The sequence below is a fragment of the Eptatretus burgeri genome, chromosome 2 (assembly GCF_056783735.1).
Source record: "Eptatretus burgeri isolate ZD-2024b chromosome 2, Ebu_testis_v1, whole genome shotgun sequence".
NCBI classification, from domain to species: Eukaryota; Metazoa; Chordata; class Myxini; order Myxiniformes; family Myxinidae; genus Eptatretus; species Eptatretus burgeri.
Genome location: NC_140962.1, coordinates 28,435,261 through 28,449,617, shown reverse-complemented (window position 1 = coordinate 28,449,617; position 14,357 = coordinate 28,435,261). Strand labels below are relative to the sequence as shown.

The 14,357-nt window shown below is 45.6% G+C and overlaps 1 protein-coding gene across 2 annotated transcripts; it reads left to right on the top strand.

Annotated features, from left to right (window-relative positions):
• The first annotated feature begins 3,878 nt into the window (after window positions 1-3,878).
• Window positions 3,879-13,166, top strand: ABHD10 (abhydrolase domain containing 10, depalmitoylase). Of its 2 annotated transcripts, none has more exons than XM_085852634.1 (5): window positions 3,879-4,024; window positions 10,945-11,128; window positions 11,276-11,387; window positions 11,483-11,620; window positions 11,737-13,166. In XM_085852634.1, the coding sequence occupies exons 1-5, from the start codon at window positions 3,907-3,909 to the stop codon at window positions 12,112-12,114; spliced, it is 930 nt and encodes a 309-aa protein (XP_085708760.1). In that variant the 5' UTR covers window positions 3,879-3,906; the 3' UTR covers window positions 12,115-13,166. The 2 variants fall into 2 exon arrangements, with proteins under 2 accessions (XP_085708760.1, XP_085708750.1); XM_085852624.1 differs by having other exon boundaries at window positions 11,267-11,387.
• Window positions 13,167-14,357: the final 1,191 nt, after the last annotated feature.

The following is a 14,357-nucleotide window of genomic DNA, read 5'->3' as shown; positions in this document are numbered from 1 at the left end:
GTGACGAATCCTTAATCTCATAATACGCTCGTTGACCGGTGTTACCTCAATTATCATTGGACACAGCTACAGCAACTCCTTGGGTATGGTAACCATCAGAGCGACCAGACCAATAGTAGGTGTAACCACCCACCATTATCTCACTGCAATCCGGTCTCCGAACCTCAGAGAGAGCTGCAATCCCGATGTCCAAACGCTTGAGCTCAGATGATAACAGAGACAGGTGATCATCCTCTCTTAGGGATAGGACATTCCAGGCACCCACCCGAAGGGACCGCCTCAGGTTAACCCAAGGAGACCGCCGTCTGGTGGACGACACCTCAGCACCACTCCGACACACTCTCCCGCAATCTGACCCAGGGATGTTACCCCGTGGTTTCCCTCCTATCAAAGATTGGGGGTCCCGAAGGCTTTGCCCCAATCCCGTCATCCGGTGAGCTGCCCTGTGAAGGGAAGCTGTGCAGGAGGTACTCCCACGGAGTGGGTTTTCAGATTTTTTTGCGTTTTTGCGTTTTGCGGAATGAAGGGTTTTACGGTGGCCGGAGTGCAAATCCTGCCACCAACCTTCTAATAAGAAGTGACCCAACTGCAGGAGGACGTCCGCAGACACAGTTGGGCACTAGATATGGATGGCCGTTGGCTCACAAGGAGCTCCTCCGCCCTTTGACAGGTTTTCTTTTTAATCCTGCTGGGTGTCCATATCCAAACACCCTCCTCACCAGAAAACCTGGTGGGGGAGACGGTTTAGTCGCCGACAACCCGACCATGGAACAGGTTAGTACAGGTTTACATGGTACCTGTAGCAGGTCACAGTTTGACCTATTGACCTCAAAAACAATAGGCTTCCAGCTTGTCATTACCTCTACCAGGTGGTGAAGTTTTGTGGTGAAGATTGGAGTAAAAATGTGACCAGTAAGGGATTGACCTACAGACAGACAGAACAAGAGTGAAAATTGCTTTCCAATACATGCCCCCTACAGGTCCCAATGAATGTTCGGGAGATAAAAATTTGCGTTTAACGCACGCTCGAGCCTATATCGGAAGCAAAATGAAGAAGAAGAAACTCTTGACAAATCGTGTTTGGGTCTATTCATCAAAATTGAAGGAAAATCCATTTTCATTTACCGATATATTTTGTAGACTATAAACCAATAACGACAGCGAGGATAACAAACCGGAGATAAATATTTGTTTGCTTGAATGCACACTCAAGCCAGTACCAGAACCAGAATGAAGAAGATGAAACTCTGAAACCCAATGTGTTTCGTTCGGTCTAGGTTATTCCAATTGCACTGGGACTAACACCCAGCCCTGAGGCCTGAGGCCTGAGGCCTGCCGATCTGTGCTGTTTAATGCAATGGCAGTGCATGATTCTATTGGGGTTAAGTTAGGTCAGTTGTTCAGGCAATGGGTATGAAGCAGTGGGATGGAGTTAGGGCAGCTGAACACTGACCCATGTATCATATGTGATGTTTTTGAAGTTTAAAAAGGAGCCTGGTGTTGGCTTAGTGGCTCGGGTTGCTGGCTTGGGATCTTTGGGTCCTGAGTTTGAGTCATGTTGGCCACTGATTTATCACCAGGTGGGGTTGACTTGGCCTGTCATCCTTCTGAGGTAGTGAAATGAGTACCAGTGCACTGGTACAAGAGCACAGCATCAGTGGCACAGCCATGCTCTCAGGAAATGATAGCTACATGACAGCCAAGCTGCCATTGCGCAAGAAGAAGAAGTTGAAAAAGAGCATAACTGTTAAAAATTGATGAAATGCCCTGAAAGTTGAACTTGTTCTGTAACTTTTCATAATAAAGCAATGAACTAAGTTTCAGTTAAATATGTTTTGGGAAAAAAAGTCGCAAAAGTCTCAGGTGCGAGAGAGACAGACAGACGGACCGCAAACCTACCCTATATAGACAGAGGACGCATGAGTGTCGATGTTTGAACCTGTCCATTACGCCATGATGGAGTCGTACAGACATCCCAAACTGTCCTTGTCCAAACATTACCAACCACATTTTATCACCATCAAGAAAATGTGCAAAAATGGTTTAACCATTTAAATAAGGTTTAAAAAGGTATCCCAAAACTTAGAATTATCCCTTTGAAAATGCAAAAGCAAAAAAATGCCAATGTCCCGGACATTTTTAGAAATTTAAAAAACCCCGCCGGACGGATATGTAAGAACCGAAAAGGAGGACATGTCTGTGCAAAACCTTCCATATGGTAGCCCAACCTACAGTCCCGTAGTGTACTTTTCATCGGTGCCAACTTGTTAGTACTTTCCCATGATGAATCTTGTTCCATTTACTCGTCCGACCAATGGCAGCACTGCAGGCGTGGTTCTTATCTGGTTTCGAACCAATCATTTTGGCCGACACGACCACCGCGGGCTCTAGCACCTCCCTCGTGAGGGAGGAGAGAAGAGGAGAGGAAGGCTTTCACATGAGTGCGAGAGTTAAACTAAAGTTCACTGGAGTTAAACCACATTCACAGCCCGATCTTCAGCGACACATCATTTCCTCTCTTGACTCACAGAGCTTGGTTCCATGTTTGTTGTTCACGGCTCTATCTTCATTGGGTTTTCGCTCCTTTCAACCGCAGGACTATCATCATCGAACCCCTTTTGCTGAGCAGCTTATTCTCATGACACCTGATTGGCCCACCGGGTGATTTGCCATTTCTTGCTTCTTATTGAACTTGCGTCCACTGGATTCACCCGCACTCAAGCATAACAGCTTATGGGACAACGCTCACAATGGACGAAGTTATCAACCTTTGGCAGTGACAAGTGGATAACTCGAGTCTTCTAGAATCAGGTGGACATGACACCCAATTTAACGTCCATCCGAGGGAGGGCACGCACCATTGATGAATCAACCTGCCTGAAAAACACCAGGATAGTCGGGTCGGGATTCGAACCCAGGCTACATAGCTCAGAGGCGAGTGTGCCTACCACCTCTAGGCCATCCTGTCCTCCCCGAGGTTGCATTGATTACAGTATACTGCAGTGAAACATTTTTAGATCCTCGTGGAGGATCTCTAAGTCTTACTCACGTTGTTGTTCTTGTGGACTTTTTTGTTTCACAGCCTACAGTTTTCATCGAAACTTCCTGAAACTTGGCGTATACATGTGAAAATACCCTGCGCAGACAGTAACCATCTCCGATTTTGAAAATTCCTCTGAGAAAAAAAAGTTATGACGTCAAAATATCTCCGCTTAATGGAAATCGCCTAGAAAATTATCTCAAACTCGGCAAGCTTTTTGAATTCTGTTTGCGGGAATCGAACAGGGCATTGGCAGAGATGAATTACCGCACATATGATACATCACTATGACGTCATATCAATTTTTTATGACGTCATTCCTATTTTTTGACACTTTTTGTGTCACAACCCAGAGTTTTCATCGGATCTTCGTGAAACGCAGAAAGCCCACGCGCAGGCAGTAACCATCTCCGATTTTGGAAATTCTTCCGAGAAAAAAAGTTAACGTCATAATATCGCCGCGAATGGAAATCGCCTATACCACTATCTCCGAAATTAGGCAAGCCGTTTGAATTTTGTTTGCGGGAATAAAGCCGGGCATTAGCACAGATGTAATTTATCGCAAACCTGATACGTCACAATGACGTCATATTCATTTTTATGACGTCATCATTAAGAGGACGAGGATCTTCGCTCATTCGAGCTTGTTTTTTTTAAAATTGTGTGCAATGTATGTCGTCCATGTCGGTACAGTTGGTAATAGAATATTAGAGAATCGATAATAACTTTTCCGGCGGTTTCCTGTCACAGCTTTGTGAGGGTGCATTATTCGTCTTTATTTATCTTACTGCACGGATTTATTTAACATGTGAAAAATGAAACACAAATTATGGATGGAGAAAAATAAATGAAGAAGAGGAGTGCGCATGGCGTGCTTGGTGAAGAGATGTGCGTCGGCCCTTTCCCCTCGAACCGGTCTCATCCGTCCTTTCCCGCCCCTTTGCCCTATTTTCCCACCCCGACTCAGAACGCCTTGGGTGCAAAGTAAGCCGTCGTCGGTGTGTGGTCGTGTAGACTTGAGGATCGAGATTCGGATCCAGCGTCCTGACTTTTTACATCGCGCTGTTATATAATTGGCTATTCTGTCCTGCGTCTTCTGTCACACTTGTGGGCGGAGATTGCCGGGTGGATTGTGGGCGGAGATTGCCGGGTGGGTTGTGGGCGGGGATTGCCGGGTGGGTTGTGGGCGGGGATTGCCGGGTGGGTTGTGGGCGGGGATTGCCGGGTGGGTTGTGGGCGGGGATTGCCGGGTGGGTTGTGGGCGGGGATTGCCGGGTGGGTTGTGGGCGGGGATTGCCGGGTGGGTTGTGGGCGGGGATTGCCGGGTGGGTTGTGGGCGGGGATTGCCGGGTGGGTTGTGGGCGGGGATTGCCGGGTGGGTTGTGGGCGGGGATTGCCGGGTGGGTGGTGGGCGGGGCTTGCCGGGTGGGTTGTGGGCGGGGATTGCCGGGTGGGTTGTGGGCGGGGATTGCCGGGTGGGTTGTGGGCGGGGATTGCCGAGTGGGTTGTGGGCGGGGATTGCCGGGTGGGTTGTGGGCGGGGATTGCCGGGTGGGTCGTGGGCGGGGATTGCCGGGTGGGTCGTGGGCGGGGATTGCCGGGTGGATCGTGGGCGGGGATTGCCGGGTGAATCGTGGGCGGGGATTGCCGGGTGAATCGTGGGCGGGGATTGCCGGGTGAATCGTGGGCGGGGATTGCCGGGTGAATCGTGGGCGGGGATTGCCGGGTGGATCGTGGGCGGAGATTGCCGGGTGAATTGTGGGCGGGGATTGCCGGGTGGATTGTGGGCGGGGATTGCCGGGTGGATTGTGGGCGGGGTTAATGCGAAAGAGCGACGTTTTTTTGTACTCAATCATTTTCTGTGTGACGCCAGAAGTTGATTTTCTGAGCAGGAAGTGATCATCTTCTTGTTCCGTTGTCGACGCGCAGGCAGCGTTGTAACGCTCATTCTTCATTGTTTGTTTTTTATTCATATTTTTTTGCACGTACGTTTTTTTTTTTTTTAATAGCACGGCGACATCGCGCTGTGATATAATTGGCTATTCTGTCCTGTGTCTTCTGTCACACTTATGGCCGTGTACGTCCCTTTGATCTGAGGGCTATAAATAGAAATTTGTCCAACGTCACAACTCTTCCCATCATGCATGCTGAGTCACCCGTGTGTACATTTAAATTTTATAACTGCAAAATTGTTTCATCATTGTTAACCTTGACTTTTATTGCCCCCAGCCGCGCGATATCAAAGTATTCGCTTCTTGTTGGTATTATACTTACAACTACAATCCTGAAAAATAAATTTGTTCTTTTTCTGCCCCCCCACCCCCTCTCTTTTATCAAAAGGGCTGGGCTGACAGGATGGCCTAGCTCGAGGTATGCACACTCGCTTCTAAGCTATCTTACCCATGGGTTCGAATCCCGTCGCAGCTATAAACTGTCATCCCAGTGTTCCACAACAACAGATGGGCGTCCCGTCTGCCAGCATTCGTTGGTGGACGTTAAAAATCCCACAAAGGTGTCCTTGGTGAAGCGTGGTCAAGCTCTCACCGGCACCCCCTGATCACATTCCGAATTCTGCCCAAAGCAGCAAAGGGCATTGAATCAGCATAGCAGCAGCAGCAGCAGCAGTAGCCTCAGCCGACACAATCAAGTGTGTCTCTGTCTCTGTCTCTGTCTCTCTCTATATCGAGTGCAGCCTGTGGCTGCTGGTTGCATCATTGGTCGGGATGCGGCTATGCCATTGATGCAGTGTCCCCCTTACCAGTACACTGGTGCTCATTTTGCCGACCTTGGATGGATGACAGGCTGAGTCAACCTCCTGGTGTATTAATTCAGCGGCCAACAGGGCTTGAACTCAGGACTTTTAGGATCCCAAGCCATCACCTTAACCGCTAAGCCAACACCAGGCTACACAATCCAGTGAAACTGACCATTGTCTCCAGCAGTCCCAGCAATTTAGCACGACCAACCTCCATTGGGAAACACTCAAGATCCTATTTTTGGCCTCAGGAATGGAATAATGGGTCCGGTGGCCCAATCAGTATGCTTTTCATGAACCCACAAGTGTCATCGTGATTATATCAACAATTCTTTTCAATGAGAGCAAAGTCATGGAATCAATCATCACTACTGACATTGTCTTTCCTCTTAAAAAAAAATAAGAAAAAGTCTGATATGTGACAACCTGTTTGTATTCAGTCACTTGACTCTGGATATGCTGCTGTTCCTCTCTCTCGGCATTGGTCGGAGTTTCTAAATTTCAAACAAGAGGGAAAGACCGTTTCCCTGTACGTGTCTCAGGTATTTGATTCATTCTGGCATCTTGCTTTGCTTGCCAAGCTTGCTCACTGTGGCATACCAGGCTGCCAACACATCTGCCTTTCTGACTTCTTCAACTCTCAATCAATGTGTTTCCATCAATGGAACTCTCTCCTCACCTCTCCAAGTTGTGCCAAGAGTGCCCCAAGGCAGTGCATGTGGCCCAGTCTTGTACCTCATCCACACGACGTGGCCATAAGTATGTGGTCACCTGCTCGTCCAACGTCTCATTTTATTTCAAAATCATGGGCATTAACATGGTGGTCCCCCCTTTGCTGCAATCACAGCCTCGACTCTTTTGGGAAGGCTTTCCATTAGATGTTGGAACATTGCTGTGGGGATTTGCTTCCATTCAGCCACAAGAGCATTCGTGAGGTTGGGCACTGATGTTGGGCAATTAGATCTGGCTCGCAGTTGGCGTTCCAATTCATCCCAAAGGCGTTCGATGGGGTTGAGGTCAGGGCTCTAAGCAGGCCAGTCAAGTTCTTCCACACTGATCTCAATAAACCATTTCTGTATGGACCTCGCTTTCTGCACGGGGGCATTGTCTTGCTGAAACAGGAAAGTGTCTTCCCCAAACTGTTGCCACAAAGTTGTAAGCACAAAATCGTCTAGAATGCCATTGTGTGCTGTAGAGTTAAGATATCCCTTCACTGAAACTTAGGGGCTCAGCTCGAACAATTAAAAATAACCACCCCTCCCCCAGACTATGATTCCTCCTCCACCAAACTTTACAGGTGGCACTATACATTCGGTCAGGTTGCGTTCTCCTGGCATCCACCAAACCCAGATTCATCCGTCAGACTGCCAGATAGTGAAGCGTGATTCATCACTCCAGAGAACGCATTTCCACTGCTCCAGAGTCCAATGGCGGTGAGCTTTACACCACTCCAGCCGACGCTTGTCATTGCACATGGTGATCTTAGGCTAGTGTGCGGCTGCTCGGCCATGGACCCCATTTCCTGAAGCTCTCGCCGAAGAGTACTTGTGCTGACGATGCTTCCAGAGTCAGTTTTGAACTCTGCAGTGAGTGTTGCAATCGACGACAGATGATTTTTCCACGCCACATGCTTCAGCATTCGGCCGGCCCGCTCTGTGAGCTTGTGTGGCCTACCACTTCGCAGCTGAGTTGTTGTTGCTCCGAGACGTTTCCACTTCACAATAACAGCACACAGTTGACCGGGGCAGCTCTATCAGGGTAGAAATTTGATGAACTGACCTGTTGGAAAGGTGACATACGATGATGGTGCCATGTTGAAAGTCACTGAGCTCTTCAGTACGGCTCATTCCACTACCAATGTTTGTCTATGGGGATTGCATGGCTGTGTGCTTCATTTTATACACCTGTAAGCAATGGGTGTGGCTGAACTAGCCGAATCCAATCATTAGGGGTGTCCGCATACTTTTGGTGATGTGGTGTATATCGCCGACTTAACGCACTAGAAACCCTGTCTTCCTTTTTGTGGACGACGTCACGTTTCGTCGTACAGTGCTCCCATTCCACTCATCTGCGGATTGTAGCTGCATCACTCTTTGCTGATTTGGAATTGTTTCAGCGCTGGTCTGATAAATTAAGCATGTCCTTCAATCCTGGAAAATCTCAGTCTAACCCTGTCACTGTGGAAGGATCGACAAACAAATCCCACATATTTATTTCAATAATCAGCCTTTGGAAGAGATTCATTGTCATGAATTTCTCAGCATTATACTGTAATCGGCCATGACCACTGCTTGACTGACCACCGAGCAAAGCTGGGCTCTAATACCAGCTACAGACTGGGCATCTTCTGTTGTTCCAAGTCATTCCTTGAAAAATCAGAACTACTTTCCGCCTTCAAGGCCTTTGGCCGTTTTGAAATGAAGTAATGCTCCCCTCGAAAGGCTAGTGCCTCAGAATTTTATCCGGGACAGACAGCCCAAAAAGTCGTACATCCGACCTTCATCTGCGGAGGAATAAAAACATGAGGTTGACCTAATCGTGTCGCTATCTGAACGCCATGGCTAATGGTGTGAGGAATTCAGGTTCAAAGGCCAAATACGACACATTCGTTATTTACTCGGGTCCTTGCCATTCATGTAATAGTACACAGACAACTACTAATATCTTTGTCCCACATGTGCCTGCTCCACAATGAACCTGAGATTAACATTAAAAATAAATAAAAATGGTTCATTCTTTTCTTAAGGCCCAGTCACACCTTGACGTTTTAGCCAGCGATGGCAACGTATTAAAATTTATGTAAAACACTGGCTTACGTTGAACTTTTGATGATTTTTTTTTTAAAGATTCGGACGTATTCATAGCGACTTGGTCTTATGTATAACGCATTAGTAACGGACACAGAACGTTTCGTTGTGTTATAGATAACTTATACCAACGAATGCTGAACCTGTTGTCGGCCTACACAACCTATGCCCAACGATAGTCTAACTTAGGCATAGCGCGTTGCACGCATCGCCGACGATGTCGTGACGTAGCCTATTAAAAGGCTGACACACAACGATTCGAATCATAACTGCCGTAGAAATGGAAGTGTCAACATCGCAGTCACACCTTGGCGATCTTGCCAGCGTACGCCGACCTCAGAAAAATGTGTCTAAAACGTTGGGGCACGTCAAATACGGAAAGAGTAAGTTTGGTATACGTGAGTAGAACGCTAAAGTATGCTATCATACGTTGTAGTAAGTAGAGTACGTCAAGAAATTTTAAACGTGTTCAAAATTTTACAACGTACTTGGCGTATGACACACGTTCCGCATGCGATGGGGATAAGTTTTACACACGATATGCGGACGCTTACACCCATCCACAAAGGCTACTTATAAGCTACTCATAAGTCCAAACACGTCGCGGTAATGTCTTTTTTTTTTACGCGAAACTTATTTCTAACTTATGTTTGACGTGCTTTGAACCAATTCTTTACGTAGTCCCAACACACATTGACGTATGTAGACATATTCCAATGACGTCTTCCGGTCGACAAAAAAAAATAAATGAACGTGTTTCTAACTTACAACTGCCATATAAAGACGTGTTCCCAGCAATTTTGGGAATTGGTATATAAAAATGGTGTTCATAAAAGGGGAACCCAACAGTGTTTTTGAGTCGATGTCCATGTCAGCAGTAACAGTATCAGTATTAGTATTAGTAGTAGTTTGTTCATGTTGGCAGTAGTAGGTGAGTGTGAGGGGGAGGGTGTGGGTTATGATGGATCCTCCTTGCGTCCGTGTGTCCACGGGTAGGAGACATCTTTGCACCATTGTTTGAAGTTCTTCGCGGCTAATTTTTTATGGGGCTTTTTCAACAATGAGCTATCGCTTGTTTTTACGATTTAGGTCTATTCATAACGGTTTGGACAAATGCACAATGAACTAATAATGTGCATAGATCGCTTCGATAACTTATAGATACGGTATACCAACGAATAATTATCGTGTAGCCGGCGTTCACAAACTATGCCCAATGATAGCCTAACTTATCCATATAGTGCGGCAGTTTATCTTTGCCGGTGACGTGGGGTTTGCTATTCATAGGCTGCCACTCAACGATTTAAATGGCTGCATCTCCACTATTGAAAGTAGACGCTTGCGCTCAACAATTGGATTTTTTTTTACACTCAACGACTTTTAAACGGTACCACTCAACTGTTTTCATTGTTTACAATGAACGATTTAAATTGTTGTCACTCGCCTTTGTTTTTTGACGCTGGGGTTTGGAAATTTGAAGCGTTTCTTCTGAACGTGTTAAAACGCTCAAACTCGACTATTTTAAATAGACGCTGCCGATGGACAATTGGAATCATATCCAAGCGAGACATCGAAGTGTGAACATCCTCGTCATACCGAAGAAACGTTTGAAGAATGCTGCAAATAAGTGTCCTGGCCGTGGACGCTGACGCAAGGACGATCCATTATACCGACGTCTTTCAGCCTATGAGTAACTTAAAAGTAACGTCTGTCGACGTGTGGCAACGATCGCGTAACGTGCCAACAACACGTTAATCATAGGTTAGAAATAAGTTTCGGGTACGCTAAACATTACCTCGGCGTGTCTCAACTTATGATTAACTTACAAGTAGCATGTGTTGACGTCTGTCAACGATCGCAGACCATGCATACAACTTGTGGCCAGCGTAGCGGAACGTGTGAGTCATACGCCGGCATACGTCGTGAAATTTCAAGCATGCAAAAATTTGAGAACACCCGAAAAGTACAACGTTTAAAGCCAGTGTACAACGACGTATGGCAGTGTTTTTCAGCGTGCTCTCAATGTTATCAAAACTTACCCATAACGTATTCAACGTGTGCCAGCGTTTTAGAAAAAAATTTCAAAAATCGGCATACGTTGGCTAAAACGTCAAGGTGTGACTGGGCCTTTACAAGGAAACTAATTTATCAGTAGATTTCATAACAATTGAAGCTTTATTTCTTTGTTATATTGAGCCAATTTTGAAAAGGTTACATATGTAGAATGTCGTTTTATCAGCGCTGCAGAAGGAAATGAATAAAAAGTATGTTCTTGTCATTCAACCCACAACCCACCAACTCACAAGCAGTCTGATATATAATTTGTCTTCTTGCCATGGACAGGTCAAAGAGAGAAGGCAACTGTCCAGAAGCTGCATAGAAATGGCGGTCCATCTCTGTCATATGTCCAAATTGATGGAAAAGGTCCTGGAGTCCTGTACCTTCCTGGGTTTCAATCCACCATGGAGGGTAAAAAAGTAGCTGCTTTGGAGGAATATTGTCGCTCTGTGGGGCATGCATTTGTCAGGTAACATTAAGTCAATATGGCACTTGCAATTTATATCCGCGTAACCCTCGAGCACTTTATGGAAACAATGCAAAGTGCTTCAGTTCACCCTGTAAAAAGTTGTCTCATTTCATAAGTTTGTAGGTTAACTGGATATAGGTCAAACAGGTTTGATTATTCTGGCTGCGGAACATCGGAAGGAGACCCTGAGGTTGTGTCACTCACTGAATGGAAGAGAGATGCTCTGGCTGTGCTGGATGAACTCACATCTGGACCACAGGTATGAGTTGAGGCAATGCACGGTCAGACGTTGAGAGAGGTTGGGCAGGGTTGATCGTTCATGGAGATGTGTGTTCAACGTCGTGCTGATTGTAGGTGTTGGTGGGCTCCAGCATGGGGGCAGGCTTTGCAGTGCTGTTAGGACTTGCTAGGCCGGATCAGACAGCAGCCATCATAGGCATTTCTCCAACTCCTGACTTTCCTCTTTCTTCTTATAACCAACTCACTGCCAAGGTAGGCTGGCCTCACTTTTGAAAAATGTTCTCAAAGAAAAGTGAGTTCATATCAATTATGGAAATCATACATTTTAACAATCCTTTCACCTCCTTGCTTACAATTTTTATTTTTAGGAAAAAGCTGAGGCTGACCAGAAGGGATATTTTCTGCTCCCTTCTGAGTATGGCCCTCCTGAAGGTTATCGCATACCCCTCACCGCGGTTTCTGAGGCACAAACTCAAGTTTTGCTGGCAGCCTCCAATTCAGCAATTCCACTGTCGTGCCCCGTTCGGTTCCTCTGCCCGCTTCCAGTGGTACCAGAGTCTCAAAGCTCTAAGAGGGTCCATGGAGCATGGGAGTCAAGCTTGAGTCTGGCTGCTGCTTTCACTGGGACAGATGTTACTGTGGTTGGTAGGAAAGGTGCAAACCTTAGGATGTGTGGAGAGGCCGAGTTGCGGTTGTTGACCACAATTCTAGATGATCTCATTGAGGCTCTGCGCCGCGCTCGGTAAAATTTTGGCCGACTATTTCGAGCAACAACGAGTAGTAATGATGTGAGAGCAGGTTGCTCAATGCTATTTTATGGGTTTTGTTGCATATCTATCCCCGTAGTAAACCAAATAATTGTGGCTCACTTGTTCAGCCTGGAAAGGCATAGTATGCTACACCAATACTGATTTAAATGCTGTTTTAAAAAAAAAATCATTTACAATGATTACTTGCTTTCACCCTGATTTAATTTTAATCACAAGCAGGCACTCCCGCCCTCCCGGTGGTCATAACCTTCTCATTTTATCAGAGCTTGGGCTGGAGTATGTGCACAGAGACGTTTGGCTAAAGTATGTACTCGTCTGCTGGCTTTGGGAGGTCACTGAAGGTTGACATTGGGGATAGAAAGAGGTAGAACCGGGTTTGGAACCTCGACCTCGGTCTCAGAACTGTTACATGTCAATTTTGGAGTTTCGGTGACATCCACGTTTGCTCCATTATAGTAAGAAGAAGATTGATGAAAAGTTTGACTCCTATCGGTCATTTCCCATTCAAAATGCACATTTTGTCTCTCTACAAAGGATATCGTTTGAACCTTTCATACTGTTTAAAGGTTTTCCACTTTTTGTGAACTTACTTGGGCAATGCATGTGTTGAGTGTGCCATACATGGCACAGCAAATGTGCTTGTGAATGTGAGCATGGGTCTCTCCCACACTTCGTTTTGAACATTCCTACTTTGTGTGGTTACCAAAACATATTTAGAAAAAGGAAGGCTATGAGAGTTTGAAAGTAGGTTGGGAAGAGTGTGTACGTAGGTAAGGGAAAGAAAAACGGAAGAAGTGGATGTTTAATGCCATTATTGGACATTTAAAACCAATCATAGTTGACATGTCATGTTTGAGATTGAATGATTGTTTTATTACTTGGGTCAAAACTAAAGTTATGTGGAGGTAAAAGTCCAACTGTGCAATACTGTACATACATTGTGGTAAGAGCTTTACTGTTTAATCGATCTTGCTTGTAATGACTGCAAGTTGAAGCAGTCTCAAGATTAAAGATAAGAGCGACAACAACCACGGATGTTATGTTATCGTGTACTTTGACCCAAGATGTGCAACATTTACAGTCAGTCATCCCAAATCGTAGACTTTGTCTATATCTGCTGATGTAAAGTGGGGAGAGAAAAAAAGCTAATGGAGCGTTACTGCAGCGGGGAAATATTTGATACTAGGAAGAGTTCCCGTCTCCAGTGATGGGAAAAGTTTAAATTGATCTATCAATTTTAATTATTTCATGGACTTTGAAAAGGTTAATTGTGTTGCACTCTTGGTTTCACTCAGAGCCAAAGCTCTGAACTACGCATACCACACACTGAAATGGTGGTGCAACATCAGGTGGCGGAAGTTGAATTTGTTTAAAAAGGACAAAATATATCTATTTTAAATTGTGTGTTGAATCTACTTCAATCCAGATGTTCATGTTGATTTTGAAGGTTACTGGAAGGAACAATAAAGTGACTGACTACAATGCATCAAGAAAAGTGCAAGAACAAATCAGCAGTTTTTCAAACACACCACGGGAAGTGGCCTCCGTAAACAGGAGACAGATGAACACATGGACAGACACCACGGTTTGCCATCTATCTATAATTCCAGCAGTGTGTGTGTGTCTGTCTGTCTGTCTGTCACCGCTGTTTCTCGACAACCACTGGTCCGATCTAATTGAAACTTGCCAGGTATATTGCTGTGAGGATGTGTCTTTTCAAGGTTTGATATTCATCGGACAAGTGCTTCCCAAGTTATGGTCATTTATTTACCAACCAATGACAAGACATGTTGCGTGGCCGATGGGAAAGGGAAGCTCAGCCACGTTCCCCATTACGGGTTACAACGTACGGACTTCCAGAGAGTGATGACTTCGTGTATTCTAATAATTTCTCGATTTCTTATGCGTATTTATAGATAAACACAATGCCCCAAGTTATGATCGTTTTCATATTAGACGGTGCATAAATTTCGGTAACAGAGTGCTGGTATGCTCCGAACCAGGAAGTAATTTTTTTTTTTTCTCTTCTCTTCTCTTTTTGTTTTTCCTTGCGATGACATTGCGAAAAGGCAAAATACATTGGCGCTAATTGAATAATTGGCCATTAAAACGTAAATTGTGAATCATTGTAACTGCGAATAATATGCGAACTTCCAGGTCACGCACGTCCGGGCACGCGAGAGCGAAGAAATGGCCTGTGTGGTTGGTTGTTGTTTGTT